At 46.3% G+C, this 20,409-nt stretch overlaps 2 protein-coding genes across 2 annotated transcripts in view; both read left to right on the top strand.

The window, feature by feature from the left end:
- The first annotated feature begins 1,347 nt into the window (after nucleotides 1-1,347).
- Nucleotides 1,348-3,993, top strand: LOC135391331 (uncharacterized protein K02A2.6-like). Its single transcript, XM_064621607.1, has one exon. The coding sequence runs from the start codon at nucleotides 1,348-1,350 to the stop codon at nucleotides 3,991-3,993; it is 2,646 nt and encodes an 881-aa protein (XP_064477677.1).
- Nucleotides 3,994-10,986: 6,993 nt separating this feature from the next.
- LOC135378253 (sal-like protein 3) overlaps nucleotides 10,987-20,409 on the top strand; it is a 125,779-nt gene continuing 116,356 nt past the window's right edge. Inside the window, exons 1-2 of the mRNA XM_064611228.1 lie at nucleotides 10,987-11,694; nucleotides 13,164-13,345. Of these exons, the coding sequence (XP_064467298.1) occupies nucleotides 13,234-13,345 (112 nt within the window). The 5' untranslated portion in view covers nucleotides 10,987-11,694; nucleotides 13,164-13,233. The remainder of the gene's footprint in view (nucleotides 11,695-13,163; nucleotides 13,346-20,409) is intronic.

The raw sequence follows: 20,409 nt of genomic DNA, 5'->3' as shown, positions 1-20,409 counted from the left end.
TGCGACGTCTGGTGGGAAATAATGCCGAATTCGCCAAGCAACAGCGATCTAGCCGCTCCTGGTCGTGTTCGGCTGATATCGGCAGATAAACGATCGCCCCTGGCAACTGTGGGATATTGCGCCACACAGTGTAACACGCGCTCAACGCGTCAGTAACGCACAGACTCCCGTAATGGAAACTACTTATATCCTATGTACTCTGATGTAATGTCAATTAAACAGTTGGAGAATAGAACAAATGGCGAAGAGGATGGGATGTCTCACACCGATGGGATCTCCCACATCGATGGAATCATCGACTGATCGCGTGTGCCTTATGACGTAGAATCATCGATCTCCCAACTGTGAGTACAGGAATTTGCTACTATGAGTGCACCCCTTGTGGGAAGACTTGATGCCTTCGATGAAAACGTCGAGAGCTGGACCTCGTACGTTGAACGTGTAGAGGAGTATTTTGTCCTCAACAACCTTCAAGAAGACAAGAAAGTGGCAGCGCTTATAACCACCATGGGAGCGAAAACATATAACACTCTCCGCAAATTGACATGCCCAAAGAAGCCTTCGGAGTTAAAGTTTAACGAGATCAAAAAGTACCTCACGGACTATTTCTCTCCGACGCCGTTGGAAATGTCAGAGCGGCATCGTTTCTACAATCGTGTTCAGGGACAGTCCGAATCAACAAGTGGGTTTTTGGCTGAGTTACCTAAAATCACCGAACATTGCAATTTTCGCACTTTCCTTGATGAAGCCCTTAGAAACAAATTTGTCTATGGCCTGCGAAACACCTCTGTTCAACAGCGCATGCTCACCATGAAGGATTTGACCTTGACAAAGGCGCTTCAAGAAGTGGTGTCATGTGAGCTCGCAGCCAAAGGTGTGGAGGAACAACATACCAAGAAAGAAAGCATAAACGGAGCCACGTCTAGTGTTTCGAAAGTTCGAGACGAGGAAAAGAGGTGCTTCCGCTGCAACAAGAAGGGTCATGTTCCTTGGAAATGCCGATACCTCGACGCTGTATGCCTCCACTGTAACAAGAAGGATCACATACGTCCCATCTGCAGAAATCTTGCAGCAAACAAGTCGTCCACTGAAGCTAAAACGAAACAAACTAAAAAGAAGGACACTACAAATCCTTCAAAGGCTGAAAATGTTGGAACCATTCGCCAGGATGTTGATTCAGATCTACTTGTGCACGTCACTGGTGGTGGATGTGAGCCCATTTGGTGCAAACCAGAAATTTAGGGTCATGTAATTCCAATGGAAATGGACACAGGGTCAAAGTATACTAATGTACCCTAAGTTGTCTACTCGAAGCATTTCAGCCACATTCCACTGGAACCTACCTCCATGAAATTTCGAACTGTGACGAGTGAATGCTTCTTACGTGATGGCGTAACCACAGTTCAAGTAAAATTTCTAGAGAAATGTTCAAGGCTCCAACTCTATGTTGCAAGAACCCCAGCACCAGCACTGTTTGTCCGAGAATGGATTCAAGAATTCAAGTTGCTTGAAGAAACAAATGGAATCTTCAAGACGTCGACTGCAATGAAAGCTTCTCAAGAAGAAGTCAAAAATAAGCTGAACCAGATTCTAGAAACTCACAAGGTCGTATTTGAAGACTCCATCGGGAAGTTGAATGGAATCAAGGCAACCTTAAATCTGAAGGAAAATGTTCAGCCCATGTTCCTTCGTGCTCGTCAAGTTCCATACGCACTCAAGGAAAAAGTCTTTGCCGAATTGGACCGACTAGAATCGGAAGGTATTCTGACCGAAGTCAATGTCAGTGAATGGGCTACTCCCATAGTTCATGTGGTAAAGCCCAATGGGACAGTCAGGATATGTGGAGATTTCAAGAGGACCATCAATCAACACTTAGTCGTAGATCAGTATCCTCTACCAGTGGTTGAAGACATTTTCGCGAGATTATCTGGTGGTCAGAAATATACAAAAATTGACCTCCGGCAAGCATTCCTTCAGATGGAAGTGCATGAGAGGTCCAAGCATTTGCAAACTATCAATACAGAAAAGGAACTCTTCCGGTATAACAGGATGGTGTTTGGTATTGCTCCCGCACCTGCGATCTGGCAGCGCACCATCGAACAAGTTCTACAGGGTGTTCCTATGACACATGCAACGCAAGACGACATATTAGTGAGTGGTACTACTGAAGATGATCATCTCGAAAATCTTTCGGAAGTCCTCAAGCGTCTGGAATCGTTTGGACTAAAAGCAAACCTGCAGAAGTGCTCCTTCTTCCAGTACAGCATTGTGTACTGCGGATACAAGATCAGCAGCGAAGGTTTACACAAGACCCAAGACAAGATCCGTGCTGTACTTGAAGCTCCAGCACCGCAAAACGTCAGCCAGCTGCGTTCCTTTCTTGGGCTAATCAACTACTACGGAAAATTTATTCCCGACAGCGCAAACCCTTTGCGACATTTGCACGCACTTTTGGAAAAATCTGCAGTATGGAAGTGGACAAAAGACTGCAAAGTAGCCTTCCAAAAAGCTAACGGAATTATTGCGTCTGACACAGTCCTTGTGCACTACAATCCACAGCTACCACTCCGTCTCGCTTGTGGTGCCGGACCACATGGTCTCGGCGTAGTTCTTTCTCACAAAATGCCTGATGGGACGGAAAGGCCAATCGCATTTTCCTCGCGAACCCTTAAAACGGCAGAAAAGAACTACTCACAAATTGACAAAGAGGTCCTGGCCATTGTCTGGGGAGTACAGAAGTTCTACGCTTATTTATATGGCAGACATTTCAGACTTATAACGGACCATCAACCGTTGACGCAGATCTTCTCGCCAATGAAGGGTATACCTGCAATGCAAGCAGCACGTCTCCAGCGCTATGCTCTCTTTCTCTTTCTCTCCGGCATGGACTACGACATAGTGTATAAGAGGTCAGAAGACAACGGCAATGCAGACAGTTTGTCACGGTTACCTCTACCGGATGTTCCACCGGAGGGCCCATATGAAGCTGAGCTTTACCATTTAAGCCAATTTGAGCAACTTCCTGTTACTCATTCACAACTGCGAGACGCAACCCGACGAAATGTTATTCTGTCCAAGATATATTGGAATGTCATGAATAGCTGGGACAGTTCTAACTCGGACGAAGATCTTGTGCCTTACATCCGACGCAAAGATGAACTATCTGTGCAACAAGGAGTTCTGACATGGGGCACTCGCATCGTCATTCCCGCGAAACTCGTAGAGTCAATTCTTCACGAGCTTCACCGTGGTCACATGGTAATCGTTAAAATGAAAGCTTTGGCACGATCCTACGTATGGTGGCCAAACATCGATCGTGACATCTCAGCGTTTGTCCAGACACTCGAATCAAGCCTGAAATCTATGCAGGGGGAAGGGAGTATCCACGAGAATCTCGCAAAGTTCCTTATTGCATATCGCACTTGCCCCCACACAACTGGAGAAACTCCATCTAAACTCTTCCTGGGACGCGAAATTCGCACCCGCCTGTCACTTATCAGGACAAGTGTTCAATACAGTATACGAGACAAGCAAGATAAATTATGCGAGCGAAACCATGGAAGAGAACATTACTTTGAACTGGGACAACATGTTTCTGTTCGTGACTACAGAGGAACTGATAAGTGGACCACTGGTCTTGTCCTCAGACGCCACGGACCATTGTCCTATGAAGTAAAGGTTGGTGACAAAATTTGGCGCCGGCACATCCACCAGCTGAAACCGGGTACCTGCGAACGCCAAGACGCCCGAGAAGAAAACTGCAGACCACCTTCAAATGACTCTGTTGCTCCAGAGCCCATGGTAGCGGATCGACCACACCAACCAGAAGCAGAAGTTACTCCTCCGAGCGGGTTGCACACAACTCCTGAGAATGTGCACGCTCCGAATACAGCAGTCCCTGATCTAGGAAATGGAAATGCACAAGTCGCAAAGACGCCCCGTCCCCAACGAAAAAGAAGACCTCCGGAAAGGCTTATTGTGGGACTGGACTAAAGAATTTGGCGGGGAGGTGATGTCGTGTTCGGCTGATATCGGCAGATAAACGATCGCCCCTGGCAACTGTGGGATATTGCGCAACACAGTGTAACACGCGCTCAACGCGTCAGTCGCGCACAGACTCCCGTAATGGAAACTACTTATATCCTATGTACTCTGATGTAATGTCAATTAAACAGTTGGAAAATACCACGACCTACTCTATACTAGAGACCTGGACAACTGGCAATCGCCTATGGGAGAGCTGGGTCATGGGATAGTTACGGTAGTGGCCACTGCAAGCGCCACATAGCATTATTGGGGAGAGGGAATGCCACTGTCAACCTTGCCACCTTCTTTCGTGCTACCAAGCTGTTACTAAGCACGCGCTATTCTCTCTCTTACTGCTTCGTCGTTGTCAACACAGCCCACCATGCATCGCTGCGGTTTCAGCAAGTCACGTGGTAACGAATAGTGCGAGCTAGCGCCAAATCCCATAGCCAAGCGGCGATTGCCAGAACTACTACCCCGGTGCTGGGAGCTTTGCGGATGTCCAGGTCTCTAGTATAGTACACTCTAAATCGCTTTACACCTTAAAGGGTGTAAATCAAAATGTTCATGGCGCACACCTTTTAAGGTGTATTTTAACACCCTCGTGGCAGTTGGGGTGTAGAGGTTGTAACGCCGAATAGAACTGCTGGGTTCGTGGCAATATGCTGGTAACTGTGTATTCACAATTACCAGCATATTGCATATAATCACATTGAGGTCCATATATGTATGTACATCAATGTGATTAAATATGTGTGTAAACATGCACAGCCGACATACAGAAAATCATGTATGGCGTGGCAGCTGTGCATGGCAATGAAGCATGGCAGCTGTGTATAGCTTTTCGTGAAATTGTAGACCTTCTCATGAGCAGGCACCTCCCCCATATGCATCTTCATTACTTAGAACGTTGCATTTATTCGTTTCTTCAAGGCTGTGCAGTGTTGTTCCCACAAATACCTAACCCCTGTAAAATGCATTACATTGTTCATTATCGGCGACTCATCAGGATGTTTGGTCCTCTCCTAGCTGTATGGTGTATGCGTTTCGAAGGGAAACACCAGTATTTTAAAGATGTTGCTAGAAAAACTCGACAATTTAAGAACATAACCCTTTCATTTGCAAGAAGACATCAATTTTATCAAATGTATGTGTGGTCGCAGCTCTTCATCAGAAATGCCACATCTGCTGATGGTTCCAAGCAGATACTGCTTCAACATGCCCCAGAAGCAATTCAGAGTTACATTCATGACCGTGATATGACCATGACCATCTTCTAAATCTGCATACATTACTAGGTGGTAGACGTATTGTAAATCCACGCCATGCACTTTTGTAATGTAAATTCCCGTTCTCTGTTGTTGTATATATTTACTTGTGTTCATGTGAACTCAAATAAACATACTGCCTTCTTACACCCAGGCGACACACTTATCACCATATTTCACCTGAGGGTATAGTACACCATTGTTACACCCTCAGGAACTTCCAAAACAAAGTTTTAGGGTGTGAAAGGGGTGTGATCTTTGTTAATACACCTATTTTACACCTTTAAAGGTGTGAAACGATTTAGAGTGTAGTAGGTCGTGGAAAATACAACACTTCTGATGGCTACGTAGCCGACACGTAGCCAGCAGTTCTATTGTTCATGTTCTAAGACATTGAGGCTTGTGTTGTGTTTCATTGTTTGTCTGTTTGTGTGTTCCAGCCTCAGAACAGCTGCTTTCCACAGTGTTCACGTAAGCCAACTTGTTTCGTTTTAGACGCACTGTCGTCCGCATACAATGCAGTTTTGCCGCCGTGCTTTGGGAGCAATGCGCAGTTGGTGACTCGTGTCGACACTGTGTTGCCCGTAATTTTCAATTTAAATTTTCGAGAAAAAATAATTATGAACGCAACTGACGCGAAGATTGTGACGTAGAGTATACACTCGGTATACTAAGGGCTCAGTCTATCGAATAGACAAATTTTCTGAGATTGCACATCTACAGTGCCTTGTGGTACATTTAAAGGGACCATTGCATCCGTCGCGGCCGATTCAGAAACTACAGTGCCATTTTACTCCTCGTTCACCACCGATAATGACATCGAAAATCCAAAGCGATTAGTGGAGTTGTTTCTGTGCAATTTGATGTAACGCATGGCAACAGCAAACGACGGATGTTGAGAGCACTCCGGAATTCCCCCTCTGTAAACGTTACTTGGACAAGGCCAATCAGTGAGCGTCCTTTGGCGCGGACAAGGCTAATCAGGGAGCGGCAGAGAGACCATGGCGTCCGACCGCCGGGCGGGAGTGCTGGCATCTGTAGGTCGCAGAGAAGTCTGAGATCGGCTCGTGGAATGCGGTTTCTGGTTAGCGTCGTACTGTTTGTACCGCCAAGAGCGTAACACCGTGGTCACGTCAGTCAGCACTCACACCGGTAAGCGAAAGCCGGCGTATTTACCGAGGTCTATTCACTTAGTATGTTGCGGTGCAAACGCAAAGCAGACGACCTCGGAGACAATGACCCGCGCTGCGCTCCCATTGGTGTGCCCGGCTTACGTCATTCTGGCTTAACTGCAGAGGGAGTGTGAATCTTTAAATCTGGTTTATTTAATAAGTAAGCTGTTTTCGGAAGAGAAACTCGGCCAAGTAGACTGTGAAACCATGCCGAACATTACCGTATCGTTCTCATACACACACCTTTCCGGATGCGCTAGCCCCCTTTAAAAGACTTCTGAGTCAAAATTAGTGAGGACAACAACCCAGGAGGTTGTTAGTGTGGCCATAAGGTGACCCATTTGACCCAGAATATGTCGACATTTATTGTAATTGGAAAGCGAGGCATTTCCCTATTTCAGAAAATGCTGTCCTAAGTTAGCAGTCCATACTCTTGCATATACATACATACACACATATAAAAAGTCATATAGCAGATATAACAAAAAATAAAATGAGGAATAGTAAACTATATAAAAAAAGGAAGGTGAAAGACGTTGCTGTGGTGCGCCGTAGGCGATCCCCAAGGACACATCGGCAGAAAAACGCGGTGGATTGCACCTCTAGGATCACGCGGGCGACACGATCGAGTTCTTGCGTGCACGTGCCATGACGACTGGGAGAGTAACTAGAGCCAGGTGATGGGTTCAGAAATCGCTCCCTGTTGCAGAGGCTACGTGAGGCAGCCTACGTGATAATTGGGCGATCCAGACATATTGTTCCGCCTAAATTTCGTTACTGGAAGGAATTACGAGTATTACTTGAAGGAGCAACCCATTCCTGGAACGAAGTTTTATCTATCCGTGTGAGTATTAGCGTAATACTCTGAAAGAATCCAGGAATCTTGATCAACCGCGTATTAGCGGGATGAAAGACAGCACCGGGTCTCCTCAGAGCCCCATAGGGTATAAGCCTGGGCACTAGGCCCAGGCCTAGGGGTAGGGGTAGGCCTGGAAACATTACATCTGGTCAGTACCGGCATCTACTTTTCGCCTCCAGGGGGACAAGTGAGAAATTTGCGCCCTACCCCGTACTGTTCCTCCTCGAAAGTTCTTTTTTGCGCCCTTTTTAGCGGGCTCTGGGGGGGGGGGGGGGGGGGGTGCTCCCCCCTACCCCGTAGACGCCGGCCCTGCGTTTGGTGAACTTTCTAGCCTATTGCGCAAAACGACATGAACCCACCGTACCGGCGGATAGGACCCCACCGCCCCTTTTTTTAGGAGTACATGAGCCGTTTCACGGTGACCATCCCCTTTTCCACAGGTTCTCTCATAACCAGAAAAGGCTGCCGAGTAATTCCGTGTGATTTTTTTTTTTTTTTTTTTACATGTACATAGCTTTAAACCGTTACAATTAATGTCTTTTCCTGGAAACGCTAACTGACGTACGAAGTATAGAAGTCCGGATGGCGGTTGCGCGAAATGTATTGTTTATTCTTCCGAAATATGGCAATATATCCCCAGGCAACTTGAGGCTTGTGTTGTATTTGTCACTTTGTATGTTCCCCTTTGTATATTCGTCCTTTCCATTTCGTTTATTCTGCTTCGTCTTCGCGTGGCGCACTGAATATTGGCTTAGCACCTCGATGTCTGAAGGACAGGATTATAGAAATGACGGACGGGTGTTCAATTTCTCCACCTTTTTTTCCTTAAACAAACAAACAAACAGACGGGTGTAGGAGATCTGAGTTCTCTTTCTTTTTTTTTCACACTTCTCCATGTGCAATTCTGGCTTTCCTTCGTTGTCAACAGCCAGGGCCTTGTGCCAACAACAGGAAACGAGTTTTCTGAGGTACCGTAGCTACCCAGACCACAGATGGATGTGACAGCAACCCATCGGACACCCCCTCGGCGATGATACATGCAAAGCTTCTTCAGTGCGAATGTACCAGGCTGTCGACTGTGGCCCAAATGAAGCTTCATTTGCTGCTTGTGACGTTTCTTGTCTTGTCGCCCTTTCTATGTTTCTCAACCTCCTTCTAGTCTATAGGCGAAGCTGCAGCTCCATCCCACGTGGTACGAGTCTTGTTGGATGATGTTCAACCCAATTCTTCACACCACGAAGTATAGGCACTGTACACTGACAGAAATGGAGTAGCAAGCCAGCACGCCTAGGCTAACGTCTCCCTTAGCACGTAAATCAATAAAGAAAGAATCGTGTTCGTTTGCCTCCGCTCCGATAAGCGACAGTCTGGTGGCCTGCGTGAAAACTATGTTCCAGAACCGCACTGTGTATAGACAGAACATCGCCATACAACTGTCATTCAGAGCCAACTGTCATTCAGAATAATATCGTTCTGTCTCCTGACTTGTTGAAAACAGGAGGTGTGCAGCCTCTTTTGGACATCCCATGTCATCATCACTTCTCCTTCACTCATTTCTTGTTGTTATTGTTGGACAATCAATGCAAAAATTCAAGGTGTAAAAAAATGGTGTACGGCCCACATTTTGAACAAATGATGTTTGGCTATTACCACCAACTATTTTAACGGCGTAAATGATTCGCTTCGTGAGCGTTTCCCTTTTCCCAAGATGTTGGGCAGATGAACCGCATATCTGGCTTCACGTGGAGCATAAGATACTGTCTAAATCTACTTCACAGAGATTCAACGCGGAATACAAAACTAACCACTTTCTCTTCTTCCCGGCAATAGGTAATTAATGTTCACGCAGAGTACATTACAGAGTGTTCCTCTGCACTCACTCCACCTCATGCTGCTCACTTCTAAGTGCATGCCACACAAAAATATCAACACTACACTGCTGGACAAAAGTTTACGAAACACGCTCCCGCGCATTCCTTCCTCATACTGACACGCTCTAGCAGCGAATGTGAACGTACGGACTACGGACATGTGTCTAAGTAACCCAGTCACCTGTTTGCAAGTCCGTACGGTACCAGTCGCCGCTAGCGTGTCAGTCTGAGGAAGGAATGAGCCGGAGCGTGTTCCGTAAACTTTTGTCCAGCACTGTACAATAAGTCGCGCACTAAAAAAAAAAAAAAAAAGAAAGAAAAGAAAAACTACATTTCGAACGCATGCCCGTCAGAGAAGATGAAGACAGCGAAATCCTCGGTTGTCCCCCAGTTGCCCGCTGTCCAAACTACGGTGAACTAGAAAGTCCTCCATGTGGTTTCTAGTCCACCACATGCAAACTTTCTCTTGCTTAACATCACGTTCCCCAAAAGACGCACGACTGACATCTACGTACCATTCAGAATGTCCAGCGAGGTATTCCATATAGGTGCTATGTCTATTCCATAGGTGTCGCGGCGACTAAGCACCACTCGCAATCATCGACACGTCGTAGTCACAGCTTCCATCCATCCAGCTTCCGCGTGCTCTTGTTTTGGCTTTCACGAAGGCGAAAGCGTGGCCTTGAACTAGAGCGCCGGTGGTGCTTTTCCGCTTCACGCCATCAACAAGAGGGGGGAAAAAAAAGAAGAAAGAAATCCTGCAACAGGACGTCGGTGTGTGTGTGTGCAAGTTCAAGGCCTCTTTAAAGCGAGGAGCTATATCGATTGGCGACCGCTTTAAAGAGCAGACCAGCCGGACGGAATTGGCTGGGCAACCCTCCCGATAGGGTTGCCCACACGCTTCGTCATTCACTCGGGAAAGGAAAGAAAGACTACGAGAAGCAGCAGTTGAAGGAATTCGCTTCCTGGTCTACAGAGGGCAAAAGCGATCCGGTCAATGTAAATAGGAGTGGGGCGGCGGCTAAACGCTGCAGTTACCTCTGTTCGCACCCCTGCAATCCACACCGACAACTGAAGGCCCTCAATTGCTTTCCTTTTTCTCTTGCACACGCTCGTCTTGTGCTATGGAAAGGTCAGTTGCGAGGAGACGGAGGAGAACACGCTGGAGTCCATTTGAAAGGGTAACCAGCACATGTGCGTCCGTGAAGTCATCTTCAGCACAGCAGGTTGAGCGTTATGTGCCTGCATACTCTTCACGTACCATTACTGTAACTATGCAGCGAGGACAAGAAAATGCTATTCGGACAAGGTGTCGTTCGTTCGATCAATAAAAGCGATCTACTCCAGATACACCGCAGCTCTATTTTTTTTTCTTTTTTTCACGGTTTGTGATACTCGAAAATGACAACATGCTTTGACGCAGAGCGCTGTGTTTGGGCCCTTCCCTGACATGCCATTATCAGCATTGCGTAATAGCAGAAAGAGAGCATCGTCTCCTATCGCGCGTGGGGTCCATCGAACAGTTAACCAAAGTGAGGGATGCAACATCCATCTTGCGCCTCATTTCTGATCCATCTTTGATAAAACATCTGTGCAATGAATACAAGAGTGGCGACGAGTGTACCAGCACGGAGCTGTCGATATCTGTGGGTAGCGTCCGAACAGCGGCGCTCGCGCCAATCTTCGTGGGCGTCGCCGTAGGGCGGCCTGTGCGCATCAAAGGGGTGGCCCGTTATGACAGGCTCGCGGTTGCGTCGACCGTCGCGGGGCGGCGCTCTGCACGCGCGCCTCCCCTAGCTCGCCATCCGCGCCGCCACTCGACTCCGGGAGCTCGTCCCGGCTGCTCCCCACAGACGCAGCTGCCGCTTGCAGCATCGGCGAGACGCACGTGCGTTCCCTCGGCCAGCACATAAACCCACGGAACGGCCGGTCCCGGAGCCATGTAGGAGGCGGCGGACCACCAGATAGATCGGTGGTCCTCGGTGGTCTCAGACTCCGGTGAACCCTAGGATATAGGAGAGGCACCAAGACACGCCGTATGCAAGATATCGACCATTCCGTGTTCCTTGCATTGTGAACGCGAGGAACTCTACTCTCGGATGTTGTGAGTTCGTTTCGTAAGCTCCGCGTCAAAAGGACGGTGCACCTGGCTGTACGAATGTTGCTTCATCTTCAGTGAAGACATAGGCATATCTGGCTTCAGAGATCGCAGCTTATCGTACTCTATCGCTATGCGAAACGGACCATTGTGCTGATACCCATTTGAGACATCGACGCATTGTAGGACTGGACACGGAAGCCTCTTTTTGAAATCAACGCCCGATTTGTGACTCCTCAGAACTCGTGAAACACGGTTTTGAACTTGTACAGTTTGTGAGCGATGCACTAACGTGTTCTGTGTTGTGAATTGATGAAACAATAGCTGCGGGATGATGCGGTAAGAACCGGCCTGGATTCTCCGTGTTGCTCTCAGCGACGTCGGAACCGAAGACTATGCTGTAAGGAGACTTTCACTGCATATTTTACCGCTCCGTTTTTGGGGTTCCGTAAATGTTTTCCCAAGGAAGTACGCGCACTGCCATACTTTTTTGGACGGCGTTTGTTTCCATTCGCATGTTAGTGCTATACAAAACTCGACAATGTTGCAAAAGACGAGAGCAAAACGCAGAAAGTAAACTGCGCTTTGGTCTTGTCCTCCTTCTGCTTTGTCAGAATACTTTTGACCAGTCCCAATGCTTTCACAGAGAGTATGTATGTCGATAATGTCGGTCATATATAGCATATGTACATCTTTTTGTTTTTAACGTGTGAATCTGAGTACTAACGAACGAAAGGTATGTAATTCCTTGTCGTATATGTTCTTCGTTTGCGCACCAAAGCTGTGGCTACTTCATTGATTATTTACGGTAATCTGGGAAGCAGTATTTGAGTACATGAGAATGAGTACGCATGTACAGCATGTAATGTATAATGTCTTTGCGAATATATGTCACGTATTCTTACATTTTGTGCAGCGTTTTATTTCATTCTTCCGTGCTTCACATCGACGGTATCTGTTCCGACGGTATGCGTAACTCCACTGTTCCAAGGCTACACGGGGTGAAAAGCAGGAAGACGCGCGGAAATGTTGCGTTCAATAATTGTTGCGCAGTAAACTAATAAAACTAAACTAAGTGCTAAACTAACTAACTAAGTGCCTTCGGCATAGCACGGAGACTGGATGTCGTTAGTTACACGCATCGCTTCATTGGGAGTGTTGTACTACTAATGTCAACATTCTGACAACATGCTCATTTAAGTATTTACATTAAACCACATCGTCCCGTGGCACCTGCGGAACACCACCTCGGACAAAAATGTTGCACCGATTAAATAGACCGTGTACCAAGCAGCTCTCCGTTAACCACCTACTGTACAGTGCTCAATATGATAAGCCTACACATTGGCTTTCTCCTGCATTTCGTTTACGTCTACGGGATGCTTATAGTCCACAACAGCTTTCTCACACTCAGCCCTGTGATAGCTGAAATACCTACATTGTAAAGACGCCATAACGCATTCGTGCGTATATGGGAACCGTTGAGGGACGAGTAAAGAAGAATGCGGTTTCGAAACAAGAAAAGTGACTCGGTTCGTTTCTTTTTAGTCGCACTTGCAGATGCTGCTGTGATGTCCGATTCGCAACAGCACATCAGCACGCGACCACTGCCACCTGCAAACATTGCAGTGCTATAGATGACGCATTGACTGTGCTACAACAAGCCGCGCGTTCTCACAAACTAATTTACGTTGGACGGTTTTCCCTTAATGAGTTAAAACACATCGTGTAGATAACGCGTCACTTGTTGTAGGGATGTTCGTGGTTATAACACTCTGCAAATCGCATTAAAAATAGCTGTAATAAGCGCCATCTGAAGCTTCTGCTGTTTGGTTGTTGTTGTGATTGATTTGAGAATGTGCTTTTCAGGTTGTTCAATGTTTCCGGTGTTTCCGGATGCCTTCGCGTGAAGGCGTGATTAGGAGGAGCTGGTGAGAGCATGTCCCGTCGGAAACAGGCACGTCCCAGACACCTGGAGGCCTCCGCCCTCGTGGAGGAGGGCCACGCGCCCATCATGCCACCGCCAGCACACTCGCACATCCTCCACAACGGTAAGCATCCCATGTTTACACCCTAACAATGTCCATATCGCGTCACGGTATATACAGAGGGTCGCGACGAACCAGCGCGCAAAGCGCGAACTGTCAGAGGAGGCCCTGCGTACAAAAGCATGGTGCGTCTTCCGCGAAGCCTAGAAGGTGGTTTCAGTCGGGAGTAAATCCATTCGTTTCGTATATGTTACGACTCCATTAAAGACAGATCAAAAGAGATTACGTACTCTTGGAGTTGAAATTTTCGAAAGGCAATGGGGAAATCGTTGTCATACAGAGCAGGTGCTTGGTATGAAACGGTCCACCCAAATTTCTTTCACTATAAACCTTCACTGCACATCACTTATTACACTACGTGAAACGCGAACAGAGTCACTCATAGGGAATTCCTACTAAAAATTGACCATAAACTAAGGGAAACGAGTGGAACACTGGTCCTCTTGTCGTGGCTAGAGAACGAATGATTGATTATTGAAATATATATAAACAAGAAATAAATGCAGAAAATTGACTCCACATATACATGAGACCAGCTACTCCATGGCACGTACTTACTTAAAGACACTACGGGTGTACGTATACACTTGACGTAACACAAAAGAAAAATATAGCAAAAATGATGAAGAGGGTAATATATATAATAATTTATGCTAGAGATAATATAGAAAATAATGCTAATGAACGAAAACAACAGTATATTGGCGTTTTCATTGCAGTTCTTGAAGTGATTTCCGCCCTAAGGACTGTCGGTTTTGTGGTCAGGCTAAGATTTCCCAATAAATTGATAAAATAAATGCGTTTAATTTCGTTATTCCTCGAGCTCGCAGCTGTTTCGGTCGCTCTGGTTTGACGCCAAGGCCACCGGTTGCACGGTTATTTTGCTGCAAAGAGGGCAGAAACGGTTGCCAAGCAATGGCAGTAGCGCGAACGCCTGCAGGTCAATGTGCCAACCTTAGGTAATCCGTGGTTCGACGTAGACACATAACGCTGTGCGAAGTTCGCGGGGTAAGCAACACTTCCATTAAAATCGTAACGACTCTTGGTGGTGACTGGGGAGGGGATGCCCCGCGAGTGAACACATATTTAATGGGGTTGGTGGGAAAATCTGTTGGCTTATTCACGGAAGTACAAAAAAGAAACGCAATCAGAGAAACGCGTCTTTGAATTGTGATTATACGTGCTGCACGCGCATCATGCAAACTTTCTATCAGATAACTCACACATACAGAAAGCGTCTGGCGAGCTCAAATATTCGTGTTATGTGGATGCCCAATTCTTCTTTTAGCGAAGTGTGTAGACCGGATGTGTGTAGTGTGTGGATGCCGAATTCTTCTAACGATGTAAGTGTAGACAACTCAGTTTTTTGTATACGGTAATTTACACTTTTCTGTCTGTACAGTAAAATAACACAGATTAAAACTGAAGGCAAACATATATTCTCGTCAGAGATGTCTGCCGTGTCATCGGCAAGATATCGAGTTTTTCTTCAGCGGGTCATAGGGTACACTCTAGAAAAAAGAAAAGCAAGCTCGGGAGTAGTTATAGCTTCTAGTACTTCAGATTGCAATTGCTCCCATTTTTAGTCCCCTGCTGGTCCTGAAATTTACTCCTCATATTTACTCCTCAAATTTACCCCTCGGCACTGGAAATAGTGTCTAAGATTGGCAAATGGTCCCCCGAAAGCAACACTCATATCCGGAAATGTGTGCTCCGCAGGAATTTCATGGAACAACGCAACAGGGTTGCGCAATTTTCTGCCTAAACGGTAAGAAATGGTTAGTGGTACTCTCTCGACAAGTTGTGCCACGTCAGAAGACTATATAGCTTGATATATCTGTTTCATTCAAAGTCAGGGTAGTTCCATTCCCAACATCCATTTCCCCATAACACATATAGGACTCTGAGAACAAAGCCTGAAATGCAGCGCCCGCTCCGTAACAGTCATTTGTAGTCCCTTTCGGGTCTAAAGGGTGTGGCAAACCATCTATAGACCCCAAGGACTAAAATTGCTAATTTTTGCCTTTGCCTTTTTTGCTTTTTTTTTTTTTCTGCCTGGCAAAGATTAACTATGTGCACTCCAGAAGCCCCGGCAAATCTAAAAATGTTGCTTGGCGTTTTCTGTTGGATCGGGCACATAAAGCGAGAAGGATTTCGTTCTCTGTGCCATCTCAGCAAAACCAGGCGCTTTTGTCGGTGGGCGCGCGTTGGACCAAATGACATGTGCCACCTGGCTTTGGAGCTAATAACGGAGCTTGCAAAGCCGTATCTCTTACACGGCTTGGAGAGAGAGAAAATGATCTGCCCTTGTGAACACTAACTTTCTTGAGTTTCTTCAGTGTCGAATAATTTAGTGCCATACTCATTTCGGCAGGCAGATCCGTTAAACAAGAGAGAACTGATGTTCTGAGGCTGGAACAACATAGAAGGGACAATCACATACAAGGCCTCAAGTTGCCTAAGAAGTTAAGAAGTGCCCGTTAAATTTGGCCATTCAAGAAGTCCACTTTTTACAAGACTTCGGTCATGGAGTAATTAGGATACAATAATAGTTTTATTTGGCGCTTACGAGCACACAATAAACGAGCTCGCGCCTCAACCTATGTGGCCACAGCCATCGTGACATGAACGTGTATGTAGATCCTGATTTGACAACAGGAAGGGCTCGGCGAACCACATTGGGAGGACGACAGTGTATTGGATGATCGCGTATGAGTCCAGTCAGCACCTCACGCGATTCATCATTCGAAGTTTTGGTGTAAAGAGGATACAATGTGCAAAAATTGTCGCGGCTTTCTAGTACCTATATATTGTTCTACAGGGTTTGGTGTGCTGCCATTGCGAATGGTGCATAGAATCACCGGCTTCTATTCCCGGTACTTTAAACGTAATGATACTGCGATCTATAGTGTGACCCTCGGGACTCCACTTTCTTTTACTGCATGACGCCTGCGGGAGCATTCCACTACAGGGACTCAGGGGACAGTTACCGCTATATAGTGGACTTGTCGGCTGAGCTGAACTCTAGCTGTTGGCAGTCATTGCGCCCTCCACATAGAGAGCTCGTGTGCAGCGCGTTTTATATCCGCTCGGTGGCACGTGACCAAGTGTCGGTCCAATCAGAAGGCAGCAGTCAGGGTGTATTCGTATAGACGGGCATTATTCCACAGAAGAAGCCATGTGGGCCTCACCTTGAAATGGTACCCCCGTATTTGGGAGGCGGACCAATCAGGTCGCTCCACGTGCAATAGGGGAGAGAGGGGACTGGGGAGCTGCACAGACAGCTGACCTATTTGCATAGCGCATAACCCACATGTAATGGGCTATCACCCTGCGATGAAACACCTCGCGTATCAGCATCCTGTATATCTGTTGGTGTTGTTGCGTACAACGCGCAAGTACGTGTTTTACAAAGTCGCACGCAACAGCTAGCAGAAGCCATTTACACTTGTAACTTGCTATTGGTTCTCGTAAGCACGTGACCTCTCCTGTGGAGACGTCTGCTGTGATGTCACAGTTGAATGAGTTTCTGTATGTTTGTTACCCCCGCCCTTTTGCTGTAAAACTTGAAATGCAGGCTCACGTGTGGATGCAACTGCAACAGTCTTTTACACGTACCTGACGTATAACGTTGACCGTTACGTAACACCATTGAAAATTTACAGGGGAATCTTCGCAATTTAAGTTTTACAACAAGATTCGCAGCAAGGTCCGGAAGGCAGTTAAAATTTGTAGACGTATTCCGCACCACTTATTGGCCGTAGACCAAAGGGACGTGAGATTCACGTTACACTATATAAGATTTTTAAAAAAAATAGAGCATGTTCGACCAGTGCCACCTTGTTGAAGTAATTATAGACAACGCGACTGTAGACTGTTATAGAAAAGTAACTTATGCTGCTATCTTGTTTCGTAATACAGTGTTCGGCGTTTCACATCCATGTCGATGGATTTTCCACATAACGGATGCGATTGAGCGAACCTGCTTGTCCTAGTACGATTATTGTATTGTTCACTTATCAGACGAGTCACCACAAGGTGAGCTTAACTTCCTTGGCGAACTCGCTGGCCGAATTCCCTCTGTTTTCTACATCAAAGTCGACAACTGGGGCCAGTTCTAAAGCTCTCCCTCATGCCAATACGATTGTTCAACTGCACGCACTCACACAGCATTCTTCACAACTGAGTTTGATGTTCTTCCAATATAGTGCATCGTTATTAGTTGCATTAAGTATATACTAGCTGCCGCTACCATATAGTTAGTTAGTTAGTTAGTAAATTAGTAAAATAAAGTAAACCTTGGAGCTTTCAGCAACCCACCATGGGTGCTACCTGTATATGGTATATGGTAGCTGCCGCATAACATGATTGCGGCTGTAAAGACACGGGGACTTTGAGAAAGAAATTTTGTAGTTGGTTGTGTCGTCTTTTTCTTTCCCTTGTCTCGAAGTGTTTCTTCATCATGTATCACGAACTAGCCTAAGCTTTGAGCCTTCTTCAAATTTCGTACAGCTTCTCGGAGAGCAAACATTCCGCCTATTGAACTGGGTGTTGACAACCGCAGTTCCATTGAACACATACAACCATTACAACCATTTGAATATTTTGAATATGAACATCATATTAAGCCAAAAGAATTGAAGTCCAAACTTTGGTCGCTACACCTCTCCTCATGCACATGTCGATGCCTGAGGAGAGAATACCAAGTACCAAATCACGCATTTTTCCTACACATTCTGTATGACATCTAGCCAAAGTTGATCTGTCAAAACGCATCAAGAACGATTCTTTTTCACTGCAATTAGCGAAATGCGTGCGTGTGTCTTTTCAGAATTCTCAAAAGAAGAAAAAAAACAACTAATAATCCGTAATAATTTAAACAAATCGCTTCTATTGCTGCAGAGTCGAAAATGTACAGGCAGGTATACCACTGTACATTTATTATATCCCTGCGAATGCGGCAACACGCAAATACTCAATGCATTTCAGTACATAGCCCGGGTCGTGAAGCTTAGCTTGCCGGAGCGAAGCTTTGTGAAACCCTCAGAGGGAATATAGCATCTTCACCAGTTTGTATTATGGGGCATTAAAAACACGCGGGTTTCTTTGTTAGCGACACGGGTGGATATACGAATACGAACGTCGCGGAGGAGGTGCCAGGAGTACAGTGCACGCTTACAATATATCCTGTACTGACAGCTGCGCCGTCTGTCAAAATTGTCGCCTGTGTGTGATGCAACGCTCAGAATACCACGCTTTAAAAAGATTCCCCCGTTATACGTGGGATGTGCTTCCTGTTTAGGGTGTTATGTTCTATTCTAAATGCGGAGGAATCCACGTTTTGATGTTTGCACGCGGATGTTTCAGCGAGACTTGCAATTGTATTTGCATCAGCACGCCGTTCCTTCTAGCGTTACACACTAATTTCGTAATCTGTTTTTAAACGAAACCAGGAATATGACGTCGCTGTTGTGCATCCCAGTACCTCGCCCTCCTATTACAGTAAATAAACTATGGGGGTTTATCACATATTTAGTATTGTGTGTGCAATTTACTAGCTTGGGCCGGGTTGCTTTTCATTTGCAGGCAAGTCAAATTCTTGGTACGAGAGTGGTTCCATAAGTTTCCGGCCCGAGGTAGAAAATGCGCGCGAATTTGAAAATGCGATTAAGGACGCGTGGCGCCATCTGTTGGAGGGCCGGAGCACCACCCTCAACCCTCTCCATGCTTTTGTCGGTTGGAGAGCGGCATTTCAAACAGCCAGGATGCACTCTTCAGTTAAAATGGAAAAAATCGAGTACCGCGCTGTGATAAAATTCTTGACAAAAGAGGGACTTTCGCCCAAAGAAATTAAAGCGCGTCTGGACAACGTGTACAGGGAAGCCTCTCCGTCGTGCACAACGGTAAAGGACTGGGCTAAGCAGTTTCGACTGGGGCGAGATTCCATTGAAGATGATCCAATGCGATGGTCGTCCAGTGGAAATGGTGACACAAGAAAATGTGTCTCTTGTCGAGGAGGAAGTGCTGAGCGACAGGCGTCTGAAGGTGAAGGAAATGTCAGAAAGGCTGGGGCTTTCCAAAACAACCGTTTTTCGCATCATCGGCGAGGGCCTTCGCATGAAAAAGGTCAGTGCGAGATGGGTGCCACGATTTCTCTCGTCAGTTCAAAAGCAACAGCGCGTCGTCTGTGCCAAAGAGTTTTTGGAGCTCTGTCAAGAGAACGAAGACGAAATATTGAAGTCAATTGTCACAGGGGATGAGACTATGGTGCTCTACTATGATCCACTTTCGAAAAAGGAGTCGATGGAATGGCGCAAACCAGGAGAAGCACCCCCAAGAAGAGCCAAGGTCACACAATCCACAAAGAAGATCATGGCAGCAATATTTTGGGATTGTCACGGGATCCTCCTCATCGACTTTAAAGAGAGGAACACCACATTGAATGCGGCTTATTATGCTTCACTCCTGCACCGACTGCGAGACGCCATCAAGGAAAAGAGGCGCGGCAGGTTGAGTCGAGGTGTCCGGTTGCTCCAGGACAATGCCCCTGTCCACACGGCTTCTGTTGCCAAGGCTGCACGGAAGGAGTGCGGCTTCGAAGAAATTCACCACTCACCCTACAGTCCAGACTTGGCACCGAGTGACTACTTCCTGTTCCCAAACTTGAAGAGGGATCTCAGAGGACGGAGATTTCAAAACGATAGTAAGGTGCAAGAGGCAGTCTTCCAGCATATTGCGGACAAAACTTCTGACTATTTTTTCAAGGGTATAAGAATGCTGGTTGAAAGGTGTCAAAAGTGCATCGAAGTTAAGAGTGACTATGTCGAAAACTGATACACTTGTTCCGTCTCTATGACTATTAAAAGTTGGTCGGGCCAGAAACTTATGGAACCACCCTCGTATTTCATGGCACCCTGGCACAATTTTCCTCAAAACACTGGAAGGTGATACTAAAAATGGGCAATTCCGAAGTGGAAAACAGAAAAATAAAAAAAAGATTCACTACTAAAACTTATTTACAGAACGTCTTTGAACAACCTCAGATGCTCTGTAAAACTTACACAGGA

The sequence above is a fragment of the Ornithodoros turicata genome, chromosome 1 (assembly GCF_037126465.1).
Source record: "Ornithodoros turicata isolate Travis chromosome 1, ASM3712646v1, whole genome shotgun sequence".
NCBI classification, from domain to species: Eukaryota; Metazoa; Arthropoda; class Arachnida; order Ixodida; family Argasidae; genus Ornithodoros; species Ornithodoros turicata.
The sequence above is the reverse complement of the archived record's forward strand: the minus strand, read 5'-3'. Positions and strand labels throughout refer to the sequence as shown.

Bases quoted from the DNA above. Each gene is read 5' to 3' on its own strand.
- LOC135391331 (XM_064621607.1), top strand. From the start codon at position 1,348: ATGAAATTTCGAACTGTGACGAGTGAATGCTTCTTACGTGATGGCGTA.